Here is a 16,604-nt window from a genome sequence, read left to right on the forward strand (position 1 = left end):
AGATAGATAGATAGATAGATAGATAGATAGATAGATAGATAGATAGATAGATACTTTATTAACCTCAAGGGAAATTCAAAGTATTCAGCAGCTTACATATAACAACTATAATAACAACGTACAATACTATAAACAAAAAAAAACTCGCATTTTAAAATCTATAGAAAAACTAATTGTATTAAAAGGCAATAAACAGTATTTACATCTTTCAAGGCACCGTGATAAAAAGTGAATTTGACAGGCAGTAAGACAACAGTTGTCTTAAACTACATGAGGTGCATAGATGTTCTACAGTCACACTGGATCAGTCCTAAAGTCATCCATACTGAGACCCCCTGACCACTCAGTGATGACTTGTAAAGTCTGATGGGGGACCAAAGAGTTCCTGAGTCTGTTGGTGCCAGGATGGAGAGAATCTTATCTCTGCTGCTGAAACCACAGAGTCCAGCTCTGTGCCCACCACTGAGCCAGCTGTCTTCACCAGTCTGTGCAGTCATGTATATTTATGCATTTATATAAAAGATACTCAAATGGTGTGCAACTTACCAAAACAAATATGATAAATTTATTGTTAAAACGCCCATCCAAAAATTCATATGGTTCATTCTGTTGGAATTGTGTGGTCTTTACCTCAAAAGATGCTCAAATGATCAAGTCATTATTATTGCAGCTTAGGCTGATCAGCAGGTCTTTTACAAGAACGTATCTTTTAAAAATGTTTCAACACTGATTGTCTCGTAAATAATTCAATATGCACCATTACTACTGATTACTGCTGATCTGCACATAACAGGATGGACTTCACACTGTTTACTCTGCAGGCCATGCAGTCATTTATTTTATCACATACGCTAAGTGTACAAACGTCCAATGCACACTTTACTTATGAAAACATAACTATAAGGTGCAAAAATATACATTTTTAAAAAGTATGCATAGGGATACTTTGGAATAGCACCTGATATCATGACATTTACATTCAGTGGTTCTAAAACAGCGAACGCTAAGCCTCAGCATAAATGTTGGATGGTATTTGTCGGGCTCATCTATACCTCATACTATTTGGGTCTCCCGTCTGGATTAATGTGTAGATGATAAAACAGTTACAGTTTATTGCACCTCCAGTAAAGTATCCAGTATCCATCCATATAAGACAAAAATGAGGAACTACACGAGCAGATTTCAACTGAAATAGGAAAAGGAACAAAAACTGAAAGTTTACACCATGAGGTGACTCTGATTCAAATGGAATGCAGGTCGAACGGACATCAAAACAAACAAATGACTGCAGTAGCTTTGGCTGATGAATCTTTCCAGAAACCTGAGTGCACCCTACAGGGTCCTTCTCAGAGAAGCTTCCCTGAAGGTTATCATCTAATCACATTTTCACATTGAAACATTTATGCACAATAAAAAAGACAACAAACGTTTGAATGTCCACAATCTGCAGTGGAGAAAACATCATAACTCCAGTATTTCCGCAGCACTTGGCATAAAATGTCTTTCGTAACCTGAAGGAATGTCCTGTTCCTCCAAGGAGCTCCAGCAACCATCCTTCTCCTCGTCGGAGTCGACCATTTTGCTGTACGCCTGTTTTCCATATCTGTGGTCTGTCCTGTCAGACTCGTCTCTAACAGCATCCTCCTTCTCATCATCGTTCATATGTGAGCCTCCATCTCTCACCACCAGCTTTGTTAACCCATCGGAGGCCTGAGGCGTCTTTTCCACAATTTCCAACAGAGAGATCTTAGGTTGTGGCTCCGTGGGAATGCAGATCCAACCCATGGGCTCGTTAAACTACAGCAGGACCACACACAGAACCAACATCTTTCATGAGCACTTTTACAATACATGGGAACAAATATCTGCATCACTCAAAATCAACAATCAGTATAAACCCTGGAGGAGCAGAAGGTCAGGTATTTCAGCCCGTCTCACCTGGTGCTTCAGATGACTGAAGATGTGACTATTTCCAGGATCTGGTACTTTGTCATAGAGACATTGAGACATCAGTGGACACACTTTGTTTTCTCTTCGACAAACACTGGCAGAGACACAAAAAGACATGAGACAGATTATTTTATTCAAAATCACAACACTCGTACGCATACAAATGTATTTCTATTTCAAAGTTCACCAACTGATAGCAACATAACTCAAAAACGGATTACTGTATTTGGATTAAATTTTCAGAGAAGGTCAGAAATGACACAAGTGATTAGATTTTGGCAGTTTTCCGGCTTATAATTTAGATCCATGTATTAGTTAAAGATTTCTGTATCACTGTGAGAAAGCAGCACTGTAACCATGACAAGTGAACACTACATCAGCTGCCTGCTGAGGATCACATGGTTGCAATCCTGCTACAAATAGGACCAAAGATTTTTATTTTTTTGACTTTATTGAACAGGTTAGTAGAGAGACAGACAGGAAAGTAGGGAGAAGAACGGGGGTAAGACCTGCAGCAAAGGACCATGAGCTGGAATTGAACCCAGGCCTCTGCTTCAGGGACTATAGCCGCTGTTCATTGGTTGCCCGCTCAGCTAGTTGAGCTACCAGGAACCACAAATTCTTTAAAGATTTCATCCGTCGGAAATCATACAACGACTGAGCAGCCTTGGTAGAGTACTGCGCTTTCAGAGTGCTTTTCTTTTTCTTTTTATGTTGTAATTTTTGATAAACCTGATAAATTGACTGTAATAATAATCCTTTACATACATTTAAAGGCATCACAGCAGTGAATAACAGTTTAGAAAGAAGTAGGTTCATGCATCTGTCCTTTCTTACTTTGACTTATTTGATCCTTTATGCACAAACACGAGTAAAGAGTGAACAAACCAGGACTTGGGTTTATATGGTGCGTGCTTGAAGGAAATGTGTGATAAATTCTGAAATACAATGATGTAATTATGATTGTTATGACAACACATAAGCATCTTGGTAGAGAAAATGATTATTAGTGACGTCAGCAGCATTAAAAATTTGTACGTTTTTGTACAATCGGGGTGTTTCTGAGTCTCATCAATTCCCGCCACCTGCTACATATTTAGGTCACATGCAGAACACACGCCTGTGTTCAGCGCAAGGTCATTTTATTTGTGGGTACATCTATATTAAATGGACACATTCTCTATTGCCATGATTTCTGATAATCATTAACTAATGAATTGCATTTCTAAAAAAAATAAATGCTGCATTTTTGACAATGCCATACGGGGGAATGAGCAGCCTTGGAGGAGTGCTGCTCTCTGAGTGCTTTTTTCATAAATGAATGCATTCCTATTATTAATGTTCACACCAACATTTTATAGAAAGAGATTAGTGAGAATTTGAATCTTTTCATCTTTATTCTATGCACATAGTTTAAGCAGACAGTGCTTTTTTGTTGCTGGTAAAGATATTTCTAGCGTTATTCATATTTTTTGACAATAGCAATTAGGACAAAAACAATTGTCATGTACCACACCTGTGATTCAGACAAGGATGGGAGAAAAGAGCTTCAAAACTATAATGAGGTCAAAAGAAAGTTTAATGTGATGATCTTACCAGAGTAAAAAAACAGCAAGGACTATTGAGAATACCACAAGCAGAACTCCTAACATGATTGCCGTTAATTGTCCTGAAAACAAAAGAGAGAAAAAGGATGAGAGTGCAATTAGTTAACATTTCAATGTGAAAAATCAGGTTCATCCACTCTTACATGCACTTTTAAGAAACACATAACTAAGCTCATTATATTCAGCAGCAGAAATACGGAAAAGCTGAGATACGATGTTGTACCGTTTTCACTCTTCTTTGTTTTGAAACTCTTGGTGGCACTTTTTCCAGGCCCAGCCATGGTCACAGCTTTGATCCACACCTCGTAATCCTGGCCTGGACGAAGATCCTGCAGCTTGAAAGTCATCCCTTCATGCTGTGGAGATGCACTTATGTTGTACACTAGAAGAGACATATTGTTTGGATTTAGATGATGCATTCAAAGACCAGCTGGCAACACTACAACTAAATTAACTACAATGTCAAAAGGGCAGGGCCCGTACTTATCAAGCATAGACAGACAGACAATCAATTGGACAGCAAGAGAAAAGTTTGGACTCCAGCCGGCTTAATCTGACACTATTACACTACTGCTGCTACACTACAGCCTAGTATTTTATTTGCATAAGGATACATGGTTTACTATCATGTTTAATTCAAATTCAAGTGTCCAATTCATATTTTTGCATTCATACATGCATACAGCTGTCTGCACTACATGCACACCAAGTGAGGTTATTTTCTGTATTCATCGCTGCTACACCACACGACATACTTTCTCCTTTGCAGCTGAGAGTGTCGTAAAACGGAGTCACAATCTCTCCTTGAAAAAAGCCCTTGTTGCTTACTATTCCCACTCTGAGGTAGAAGTCGGTGCTGCCAGATCTGGCGATAGAAACGAACGACCAGCTCGATGGAAACAAGCCCAAAAAAAGTGCAGCAGCTGAACTGTAACAATGAGACGCCTCTTGGTAACAGAATAAATATGTACATTCATTTCTGTATGCAGTAAACTGACAGTAAATGTAGCCAACATAAGAACTTTGAACAGTGTATTTTGAGTTCTTCGTCAGTCGAGGTAGATCCACTTAATTCACCAGGATGATCCACAGCTCTGATGGACGAGTTACAGGCTGTGGAAGTGGCTCTCTGTAGCTCATTTATTTTGTAGCAGTGAAACCAATGTCAGTAAGCCTCATGGACGAGAAAGGTGCAGAGTTTTGTTGTGCCAGCATGTTGCACTAAATCTGCACGGTGAGCTCATATCTCACATTTACGAAATCAGCAGAACGTCTTAGAGTTATCTCCCACCTGAGGTCAGATCCAGTGTTTCAATGCATTGTCTGTCTCCCACCCTTTATTATGTTTTTTTCCATATTTCCCCTACTTCTTCCCACTCATCATCACTGTCATTGTCACCATCGTGAAGTTTGCAGATGACACCACTGTGGTGGGTCTTTATCAGACAATAATGAGACCCACTACAGGGAGGAGATCCAGCACCTGACCGAGTGGTGTTCACACAACAACCTGGTCCTGAACACCACAAAAACCAAGGAGGTCATTGTGGACTACAGGAGATCCAGGAAGACGGCCCATGTTCCTCTCGTCATACATGGAGAGGACGTAGAGCAAGCTGATAACATCCACATCACCACTGACCTCACATGGACCCTGAACGCCTCTCACCTGGTAAAGAAAGCCCAGCAAAGACTTCATTTTCAGGAGGCTCAGATGGGCTGGAGTCTGGACACGATTCTTGTCTGCAGACAAACTTCTCTAGAACCACCATAGAGAGAATTCTCTGTCTTGTAAGGTGGTCTGGATGGCAGCTGAAGGACTTGGCCAGAGTGCTACAGACAGCTCAGAGGATTGTGGGACACCCTCAGCCAAACCTGGACTTTGTTTATGCTGGTCGCCTCCAGAGACAGGCAGATTCAGCCCACCCTGGTAACAAACTGGTTGTGCCTCTGCCCTCAGGAAGGAGATTCAGGTCTAGAAGAACTTGAACCACAAGACTGAAGGACAGCTTCTTCCTCAGAGCTGTAAACTTTGTACAATCTCACTTTAAAAGCTTGAGACAAGATGAAACTCAAACTGCACCTATGCACTTGCATATATTTTCTTATTTTTAATGTATTCTCACTATTTTTAATGCACTGCGTTTTACTGTCTACATCTTTTAATGTTGACTTTTAAGCAGGGGGGGTTCATACGGGCTGCAAAAACAAGCCCAAATAAGCGACTACGCTTTAGAAAAGCAGCCCAAACACCTGAGAGCGACTGACGAGATTTTCACGCGACTTTACAGAAAAACAAGCCCAGACTCGTTCATAATAAGCGGACCTGGCAACGCTGGTAGAAGCCCTTTTATTTCAATTTTATCATTTAGCAGAGATTTGCAGGATTGATTGTAAAATATGCAGTGACTTTCATTTTCTTTTTTTTTTACCCAAATAGACACATTTATTTCTTCACTAGTTGCACAGCAAAATCGTTGCATAAACCACTGGGCTATTTCTATCTTCTATGCTTCCTAGAAATGACTGTACTCTATTATACGATGCAGAATATTGTTGCTGTGTACCTTTTCGTCCGTCTAGTCCTATTTGGTAGAACAAGATCAGCCCAGTCTGCTTGGAGAGGGGAACGGGCTCCCAAGACAGAGTCACATCAGTGGTACCAATAGAAGTCACGTCAAACACAGGCACTGCAGAGGGAGCTGTTTGAGAAAGAGAGACAAGGACAAGTTTTCTTCCATCTAATATGATAAGAGGTCAAAGTCAGCACAGAACTGTATTATAAAGGATGACATAACAACAGCACAGAAACACTGACTGCTTTGAGTAGAATATTCAATCACTGATGCCAGCAGACGGACTTGGAGGCTGTTTGACACTGAGAACAGTGACACTTGGTATGCTGTGTAGTTTCTAAATTGACCTGTAGGTGGAGACAAACACCAGAGTAAAATATCCACTCTGAAGTTAACCAACCTCAAATTAGAACGGATTTTATTCCAGGAAATGATTTTCAAGAATTTACTACTCAAGTTCAAACTATAATCATTCATGGTTATCATTAGGTTTCTTTAAATTAACGTCCTTTAACACCTAAATTCAGCATTTTTAATATTTTGCTGCTGTGTGATGCATCCGAGTCAAACTGACCTTTAAAAAACGCTGCCGTCTGGCTTTTGTTCACTTTGATCCAATCAAACCCTCGGCCAGGAGAACACCCAGCTTGTTTATATTGCACCACATATTCCTTCAGGTTGTCAGGGAACGGAGACGGCTGATCCCAGGACACAGTGAGGTTCTCTTGGTTCATGTTGAGGTGAATCGGTTGGTCATTTGGTTTTTTACCTTAACAAAAGACAAAGACTTTGTTAGACATGCTGAGTCACAGGAAAAGGAAAATACATTCACCACGATTCAAAAGTTTGGTCTTGGTAAAGTTCAGGATAGTAGACTGTAGATTTTCAGTAAACTTTACCAAGAATCTACAGTCTACATACGTACACCACTGTTCAAAAGTTTGGAGTCATCCAGACAGTTCCATGTTTTCCATGAAAACTCCCACTTTTATCCATGTACTAACATAACTGCACAAGAGTTTCTAATCATCAGTGAGCCTTTCAACAGCATTAGCTAACACAATGTAGCATTAGAACACAGGAGTGATGGTTGCTGGAAATGTTCCTCTGTACCCCTATGGAGATATTCCATTAAAAATCAGCTGTTTCCTGCCTGAACAGTCATTTACCACATTAACAGATATTTCATGAATCCCAAGTGAAATTCAAGAAAGTTCTGCATTGGCTGGGAATCAAATCCAGGTCAACTGCTTGTAAGGCAGCTATGCTAACCACTATACCACCAACGCACAACCAGACTGGATTTCTGATTAATTTAATGTTACCTTCATTGAAAAAATGAAGGTAACATTATTTTCTTTCAAACATAATGACATTTTTAAGTGACTCTAAACTTTTGAACAGCAGTGTAACAACAATTTAATTAAGTTTTGACAGCCTGAAATATAAAACTGTATTTTTATCATGACAGCACAGGGGCCTTTTTCACACATTGCTTTATCTTATCAGTAAGACTTGTGCAGCAGCAGCTAAAAACGAAATTAGTGTATTAGTGTATTTTAAAAAAGCCAAAACACATGAGATAGAATGTGGAAATGATAAACTGAGGCTGAATGTTGTTGAAATTGAACTTATTTTTGTCAAGAAATTTCAGGTTGTTCGTGATGTTTTGTAAAAAGATAATTCCTGAAAAGTGAACACTTTCAGAATGTGCTTTTCTGCACTAAGACAAAGCAAAGACTTGGAGTTGTGGTTATTTATAGGTTATTATGCTGTGGGTTTACCGGTCTGGATCACTTGAGATCAAACTGGGCTGAATGTGGACCTGAACTAAGATGAGTTTGACAGCACTGGTCTAAATGAACCAATTAGGAGCTTCTTTTAACGTGGGGATGTTTTGTGAAAAAGGCACCCGATGAAAGGTTTTCCATAGTTTTACTGTAGTCTGAGTAACTGATACCTGCTGTCTTTGGCACAACTAGAGAAGAAGGCACTGTGGCACCCAGAGCGTTGTAGGCAGATACAGCGACTGATGAAACGTCCTTCAGAGGGAAGTCCAGGCACCATTTGCTGTCATCACACATAAACTGGCTGCTCGGTTCGGCCGTGGACACATTCTTCACCGACTCGGTGCCATCATTGTATAAAATTCTGACTCGATATCCCAGAATGGGTCTACGCGCCTGAGAGATTGAAAGATTCTAGAGCAGACAAAAAGAAGGAGAAAACAGTGAGGGTTGAATGTGCGTACAGTGAGACAGGCTTACTGCATTCATTCCTAACATACCTTCCATGTCAGGAAACAGTCAAGACTTGTGGGGGATATCCCACAGTCGCTCCATACGTCCACCTCTCCGACTGGGACTGAACAACGTAAGAAGAAGTCACAGTATGAATACAGGGGAACATTTCTCAGCCTTCTTCTGCAAACTTTCAAACATGACAGATGAGGACTCACCTGACTCTGCATTTATAATTCTCAGAATTGCACTCCAGTCACTCTTCAAGCCCGTGTGACAGGCACAACGGACTTGAAATTCATAGACTGTGTTAGGCTGGGCGTCCGGGAGTGAATAGCTGGGGTGGAATCCAGTCTCATTCTGTGTTGAAGAGAATTACAAGATTGAGTATGAATTCAGTGATCAACACCTGCTCTTGCTTAGAATTTGTATTCATTCGTTCACTAACTCATCAGGACTGTCACTGTATCTCACTACACTGAAGAGACAAAACCAAACTGACCTCAAACCAGACCCGGTCCTCTTCAGTCCGGTATCTGACATCACAGGGTCCGATAGACAGCTGACCACAGAAGGTGTTCCAGTGAATCTCCAATTGTTCCTGATCACTTGATGAGAATTTAGGAGGTTGTGGCTTGACTAGAGAGACAAGAAAAAAGATGTGTTTTTCCATGTAAATCACTCAAACATCCATTAATCTATTACCTATCCATCACTCATTAGAGTCACAGGGGGTGGAGTCTATCCCAGCTGACTTAGGATGAAGGCAGGGGACACCCGGACAGGTAACAGTCTGTCACAGAGCTACACATAGAGACACACAATCACATTCACATCTACCAGTTAACCTCAGCATGTTATTGGACTGGGAGGAAGCTGGAGAACACGGAGAAAATCCACACATGCACAGGAAGAACATGCAAACTGCATGCATGCAAAAGATCCCAGGTCCAGAACAGGACACAAACCAGGGACATTCTAGCTGCCAGGCAACAGTGATACCCACTGGTTCACTATGCAGCCCCACTCAAATATCTTGCATCTAATCTTCATTTAACAGTTTTTATTTAATTTTCCATTAACTTTATTGTAATACAGTTTGCTAGCAGCACACATTGCAGGTAGGACAATACAAAAGATAGAACTGCTGCTACAGTATTTCGGTTACAGTATCCAAAGTTGTCTCTCCTCTCCTATGCTCATCCCATCCCATCCCATCCCATCCCATCCCATCCCATCCCATCCCATCCCATCCCATCCCATCCCATCCCATCCCATCCCATCCCAGCCCAGCCCACCCTTCAGCCCCAAGGCCCAGATCCCACACATGTGACTGCACTACAAGTGATCAATCCAAGACTGCAAAAGTGCCAGACAAGTACACGTCGTGATGAGACATTCCCTTTCCTTCCCCAATAAATATAGAATTAATAGGAAAGACAAGGAGTAGCAAGCCAAAGCACCAGCAAGCAATCAAATAAACAAATAATACTAAATAAAGATAAAAAAGTAAAATAAAAAAATTAATCAGCAAAAAAAATGCAAGAGGAGGGTACAAAAAAATAAAACTAAAAGAAAATGGGAGGGGAGTGTCATCCATCGTTCTTCTACTTTTCTATTATTTATTTGTCATCTCTGTTCAGTGGGACTTGTAAGCTGTCGTAGTATTGTAAAAAGGGGGTCCAAGTCTTCCTGAAATTGTGTGAAGAGCCTTTCAGGGTGTATTCTACTTTCTGAAGTTTTAGAAAGTGCATGGTGTCTCTAATCCATCTAGTGAAGCTGGGAGGTGCCAGGAAAGAAGCATGAGACGCCTGGCTATGAAGGAGGTGAATGCTATTACGACCTGAGCATTTTCTATAAGTAAAGAAATCTCCTGGCTATATCCATATAAGGCACACATGGGGCTGGAAGTGACGTCTATTTGAAACATCTACATATATGCACCAAAAATGCTAGACCAAAATGTATTTAGTCTTGGGCAGGACCAAAACACATCAGGGTTCTACGCTGTCGTAACGGCCCGTTACACTGTCAGTTTAAAAGATTACGCTGTGATTAGGGCCGCTATGCTGTTATTTTGACAGATAACGCTATGTGCGTTTGTTTTTATCAACTGGGTGCCTATCTAGGTTAATTTATGTCTCCCCACCTCAGCTGTACTTTCCTGTCGATTGACCCGTTCCCGTCTAAAATTAAGAGTCGCTTCCAATCTCGGGGTTACAATTAGCATGTCTTGGTTGTTTCCGTGATGCCATGTATGGTGAATAGTCACCTAAAACACGAGCATTTGGAGCATTTGCGTGACGCTCATTGGCTGACATCTGGGCCTGCCGCTCGCGAGATTTAATGAAGGCTATTGTGCATGCGCATGCGCGTGCAGGAGGACCTGCCGTTACGCTGTAAAAAAATCCTGGTGAGAACCCTGCATATGTAAGTGATGTGCAGGTTGGCCCTGCCCTAGTCAAGTGTACCCTCAACACAACCTTAAGCTGTATCAGGCGGTGCCTAGCACAGGGGGAGGAGGTATTTATTAGTTTAAGCACTACCTCCCATTCATTAGTTGTCATTTCTCTGCCAAGGTCATTTTCCCAAAGTTTCTTGATATCCTGAAGTGAGTGAGGAATGCATTTATCTATACTGCTATATAAGACAGAGATTAGATGTTTGCAATGAGGGCATAACGACAAAATGTGATCAATAGTGATTTTGCCGGGAGATTATGAGATTAGGTATTGCATCTACTTTTCAAAGAAGTATCAGAAATTTCTATTATTACTCTGCCAAGAAACACGACGGAGTTACGTGACGATCGGCGTCTGTCTGTCTGTCTGTCTGTCTCTGTTTGTGTCAGGGCTCCCTCCTCACCCCCGTCCTTCCCACCTGACATCCCCAATATCCCCTTTTCCCATCTGTTCCTCTGCCCCTGTCTCTCCCTCTGTCTGTCTGTCTGTCTGTCTGTCTGTCTGTCTGGCTGGCTGGCTGGCTGGCTGGCTGCAACATTACTCAAAAACAGACAAACAGATTTGGATGAAATTTTCAGGGAAGGTCAGAAATGACACAAGGACCAAGTGATTAGATTTTGGCAGTGATGCGGCTTACAGCAGTGATTACAGATAAATACAGGGATCTGATAGGTGCCTTCAGTGACTGGAGTCACAAAAACTGCCTGCTACGATGACAGATTTCCACAGATCCAAACTCCCTCTTCAGCCAGTGAACACTTGTGGCGTGGACATCTAGGTGGTGACATCATATAAATATTTAGGTGTCTACCCTGATAATAAGTTGGACTGGTCTAAAAACATAGACTTCATCTACAAAAAGAGTCAGAGCTGACTGTTTTGCCTTAGAAGACTTCATCATTAGACATCTGCAGCAAGATGCTGCAGATGTTTTATCAGTCTGTGGTAGCAAGTTTCCTGTTTTATGCTGCAGTCTGATGGGGAGGCAGCATAAAGAACAAGGATGCAAGGTGTCTGAACAAACTGATTAAAAAAGCTGCTCTGTGGTTGGAATTAGATTGAACACATTGGAGGATGAGGTGGAGAGACGTGCACTGAGAAAGATGGAGGCTATTCTGACAATCATGGATCATTCACTTCACATCTGCCTCAATGAACAACAAAACATCGGTGGAAGGCTCCTATCCCTGCGCTGCAGGACTGAAAGATTCAGGAAATCTTTCATACCATCAGCAGTTACACTGTATAATTCTAAAGTAAACAGATGAGACTTCCAGACGATTGAATTTCCCTTCAGGGATTAAGAAAGTTCTTCTATTGAACTGTATTGTATTATTTGGATTTATCCATCTGAAATTATACAAGGAACAAATGATTACATTATTGGGGTGTTTCTGAGTCCCATCAATTGACGCCGCCCGGTACATATTCAGGTCATGATTCGGTATCCATACATACCATGCACATGCATAACACACGCCTGTGTCAGCAGTCCTTCTGTTTGTGGGACATCTATACTAAATGGACAGACTCTATGCTGTTGTGATTTCTGATCATCAATAACTAATAAACAAATGCTGCATTTAAAAACAATAAATGCTGCATTTCTGACAATGCCATACGGGGGAATGAACAGCCTTGGAGGAGTGCTGTGCTCTCTGAGTGCTTTTCTTGTTATTGCTGTTGACAGTGCTTTTGTTTTTACTCATCAGAGGAAGGGCAGGGTTCACTCACTGATATCTTCTGTGTGGAAGTCATACTGGTCAGAATTGGCAGAACCATGCTGGTTCTGAGCCTGGACCCAAACGCGAAGTTCTCCAAAGTTGGAGTGATCACGAGGAATAACACCACTTGAGCTGTTCCCTTTGGTGGTATGCCCATCCCTGGAAGAGAAGACAAGTCAGGACGAGAAAAGACAAGACAAAAGAAACGGAGTCAACAAATTCAGAAGTCTAAAGAGGAATATCTCTGTTTACTCGCTGTTTGCTGGCTCCCAGTGCAGGATGTAGTTGGTGGGGATTTTAGGGTCTGGCTTTGGATCCCACATACACTGTATGTTCACTGCACAGCCTATCTCATCACACTGTCTGTAGCACTGAGGACGAGAGGGACGAGCAGGAGGACCTGGAAAAACACAAAGAGAAAGAGATAAAAACAAAAGTGATTACATGGTAGTAGCACTTCCAGACTCATGTGGGACAATCCCATGCATTTTCAAGAAAGCACACAGCATTCACCACTAAAAAAACTAACACGGATGCTTAGAATCATGCAGGAACACCTCGTATGAACAGCAGGACACATACAAGAGCCTGTCGAGTCTCACGTTTTCTAATGGATGATTAGAAAACCCTTGTGCAATTATGTTAGCGCAACAATAAAAGTGGGGGTTTTCATGGAAAACATGGAATTATCTGGGTGACCCCAAACTTTTGAATGGTAGTGTAGGTCAACTTTAACTCATTTAGAGCAACTTTAACTAATGTGGAGCAACTTTAGCTCATTTATAGCAACTTTAAATAATATAGGGCAACTTTAACTGTAATAGAGCAATTTAAAATAATATAGAGAAAATTTAACTATTATACAGCAACTTTAACTAATGTAGAGCAAATGTAATTCATGCACATTCATGCATGTTCAAAAGTTTGGGTCACTAAGAAACGTCCTTATTTCTGAAAGAAAAACAGTTTTTTTTCAATGAAGATAACATTAAATGAATGATAAATCCAGTGTAGACATACTTAATGTGATAAATGACTATTCTAGCTTTTAAACAGCTGATTTTTAATGGAATATCTCCATAGGGGTACAGAGGAACATTTCCAGCAACCATCACTCCTGTGTTGTAATGCTACATGCTACATGTATGTTTTGAACAGCGGTGTACATATATGAAACTAAACTGTATATTCTCACGTTTTCTATAACATTCTCTTTATGAATCCCTCTGTGATTGTTGTGTCCCCTTAACGACCTCTCATATTAGAAAGACTACTTGTTTAAGATGTTTTTTTCAGCATTTTCATGTAAAGCATTGTCACATCTTGTCTCTTCCTGTTCTTGCTAGCAGTGGCTTATAGAACACCCTAAACACCAACGTGGTCACACAGCTAAACTTTCTACTGCTGATTTCTGGCAGACCTGAGGCTCTACAGAACAGGAAGCCTAATAGGGCAATCTTAGTGGGTTGCAGTTTGCTGCTGATAAAATCTGATACATCTGACTGAAACAAGCAAGTTAACTGCACTAAAGAGAATTTGCTTCTTCCACGAGGTCTATTATCTCATTGACACCTTGATCAAGCAGTTTTAAATAGCCACTGAATCATTTGGAGCAAGGCTACAGATCCAAAGGTTAATTTCAGAAGAAGAAATGCGGTCAGTGGCAAAATGAGTGATTCACGGGTGAAAATAAAACAAAGGCAATGATCTATTGTGAGAAACTGAGAGGATATGAGTCACAAAAAAAACACCAAAGATTACACAGGAAAATGAAAAGACAATTGTCCCGAGGAAATCAAACAACACAAAACTGATTTACTATCACTTCTGGGTAATTGTACTGCTTACTTCATACTTATTAATGGTTGTTTTAAGTGATGTCATAAAAGAGACACAAAGAAAAGAGGAAGTCAGTTGTTGAGGGTGAAGATGAAAAAGAAGTTAGAAAGCAACAGACAGAAGACTGTTCTCAACCACATTAAAAAAACCATGCAGATTACTGTTCACTCATGTACCTATCACTGCACGTAATCTCTTTCTGAATTCATCGCAAGCCTGTCACCCACGCCCACTTCTCGTAAGCCTGCACACGTTTAGCACCAATCACTTCAATACCTGCACACGAGATGTTTCAGGAAAGCAGAATGGCAGTAAAGCTAACAGGAAATGAACACTCTGAGCAGTTTGGCTCCAAATGAATGCACCCTTCCTTCATGACCACTTCCCCTTTAATACGTATATAGAATGACGCAAAATCATATACGGCCAGTTTGCAGGCTTGTGACGGGTTTTCAAAACATGGTGAGCTTGATGTAATGTGTTTAACGTTGGCAAAATTCTCTCTGTCATTGCGGAGAGTAGTTTTGTAGCAGTAGAACAAATAATTTAGGTCCTTTATTATCTAGTAGTTGCAAGAATACTATTAACTTAGGGGAGATGAATCGCAAAAGATAAAAAAGCAGATTGGGAAACGGAGCAGAAAGCTCTCAGAAAAGATGTAAAGAGAGCTAAATAGGGAAGGAAGACTGCATAACCACCATCACCACCAACGACGAGACATTTCCCTCTCATCAGCAGTTACCAACCTCGGTGTGAGACTGGACCCTCACCTGACATTCAACAACCACATCAAACATCAGTGCAAGTCTTTGTTTTTCCACCTCAAAAATATCGCCAAAGTCCGTCCTACCCTCACCCTTTCTGACGCAGAGAAACTCGTCCACGTCTTTGTCTCCTCCAGGCTGGACTACTGCAACACACTTCTCATCAGGATCGCCAGCAAGAGCCTGCAAAAGCTCCAATACATTCAAAACGGTGCTGCTAGGATCCTGATGAGAAGCAACACCACATCACACCCATCCTCCATTCTCTCCACTGGATCCCCGTCTCTTTCAGAACTCAGAGCAATGCCCCAGACTATCTGCCCCCAATCATCCACACAAAACCTCCACAACAGTAACTGTGACCTCCTCCACGCCCCAGAACCAAGCTCAGGACCATGGGAGACCTTCCACTCAGCCACCCCTCACATCTGGAACTCCCTCCATGACCATCTGAGAGCTCCACAGATAGCAGATGTTTTTTTAAAAAAAAGGCCAAAAGATCTTCCTTTTTAAGGAAACTTTAAACTAAACATGTCTATTTTTCATTTTTATTTTACCAATTTGTTTTGTTTTCATCCTATTTTATCTTTAATGTGGCACTTTGAGATTCTGTCTGAAATGAAAAGTGCATTAAAAACAAAATTAAATTTATTATTATTCATTTTTAGACAGAGTTTGCATGCAGTGTGGTATTAAATGTTACAAAGGAGCTTTAAAATACTTGATCTGTTCTTGGATAGTGTATTCTTTAGCACTTATGAGATGTTTTACAATCAAATATTACCAAGAAGGAAGAGTTTAGTGGACTGTGAGCGGATGCAAAGAAGAACAGGAAGACCTGAGCTAAGCATCATTTCAGAGCCTACCTGTTGCAGAACAGTTGGACGAAGTGGCCAGCAGGATGGACAGCAGCCACCATATCTTAGGTGTGGCCATCACATTTGGACCCAGGGCTCTAGTGCCTGTGAAAACACGAATACACTCTAAATGTACGCAAAAACACAAACTGCAGCCTCTGCATAAATCCTAAATTCTCTTTTGGTGTTTTTAAAACGGCAAATGCAGCAGCCAACATGTGGAGTCGCTGCATCCTCACACTTTATTTAAAAAACGGCGGGCTAGATAGTTTATCTGTTCGAAACACGTTTCCTGCTTGATGAACTGACATTAAATTAAGCTAATAACGGTGACAAAAGCCAGCTTTGCGCACGACAGCTTTATAACGCGATAACGGTCCGAATAAATCATACAACAATGTGCCTCAAACTATACAAAACAGTTATGAATTGTATTTAATAATAAATTCCACTTAAGTATGAATTATTTACCTCATATCGAGACATACAGAGGCGCCAGCTGTGCATTGTGCGGCGGTGTAAACTCGCTTTACTAGCTGTGAAGTTAAACTGCGGTTCCAGTTAACCAACCGGCTGGCCCCGCCC

The 16,604-nt window shown here is 41.0% G+C and overlaps 1 protein-coding gene and 1 non-coding gene across 2 annotated transcripts; both read right to left on the minus strand.

Moving 5' to 3' along the window:
- Window positions 1-37: 37 nt before the first annotated feature.
- On the minus strand, window positions 38-16,604 carry il12rb2l (interleukin 12 receptor, beta 2a, like). The gene is made up of 15 exons (XM_022215567.2): window positions 16,491-16,604; window positions 16,029-16,124; window positions 12,812-12,959; window positions 12,570-12,718; window positions 8,876-9,012; window positions 8,592-8,733; window positions 8,421-8,497; window positions 8,094-8,334; window positions 6,708-6,902; window positions 6,376-6,480; window positions 6,125-6,259; window positions 3,781-3,939; window positions 3,547-3,619; window positions 1,939-2,044; window positions 38-1,797 (listed from the first exon to the last, which is right to left on the minus strand). Exons 2-15 carry the CDS (start codon window positions 16,096-16,098, stop codon window positions 1,462-1,464), a joined length of 2,073 nt encoding a protein of 690 aa, XP_022071259.2. The 5' UTR covers window positions 16,099-16,124; window positions 16,491-16,604; the 3' UTR covers window positions 38-1,461.
- trnag-ucc (transfer RNA glycine (anticodon UCC)) lies at window positions 7,351-7,422 on the minus strand. The gene has a single exon. It is a non-coding gene; the product is annotated as a tRNA-Val (tRNA).

Source organism: Acanthochromis polyacanthus, chromosome 21 (assembly GCF_021347895.1).
Source record: "Acanthochromis polyacanthus isolate Apoly-LR-REF ecotype Palm Island chromosome 21, KAUST_Apoly_ChrSc, whole genome shotgun sequence".
NCBI classification, from domain to species: domain Eukaryota; kingdom Metazoa; phylum Chordata; class Actinopteri; family Pomacentridae; genus Acanthochromis; species Acanthochromis polyacanthus.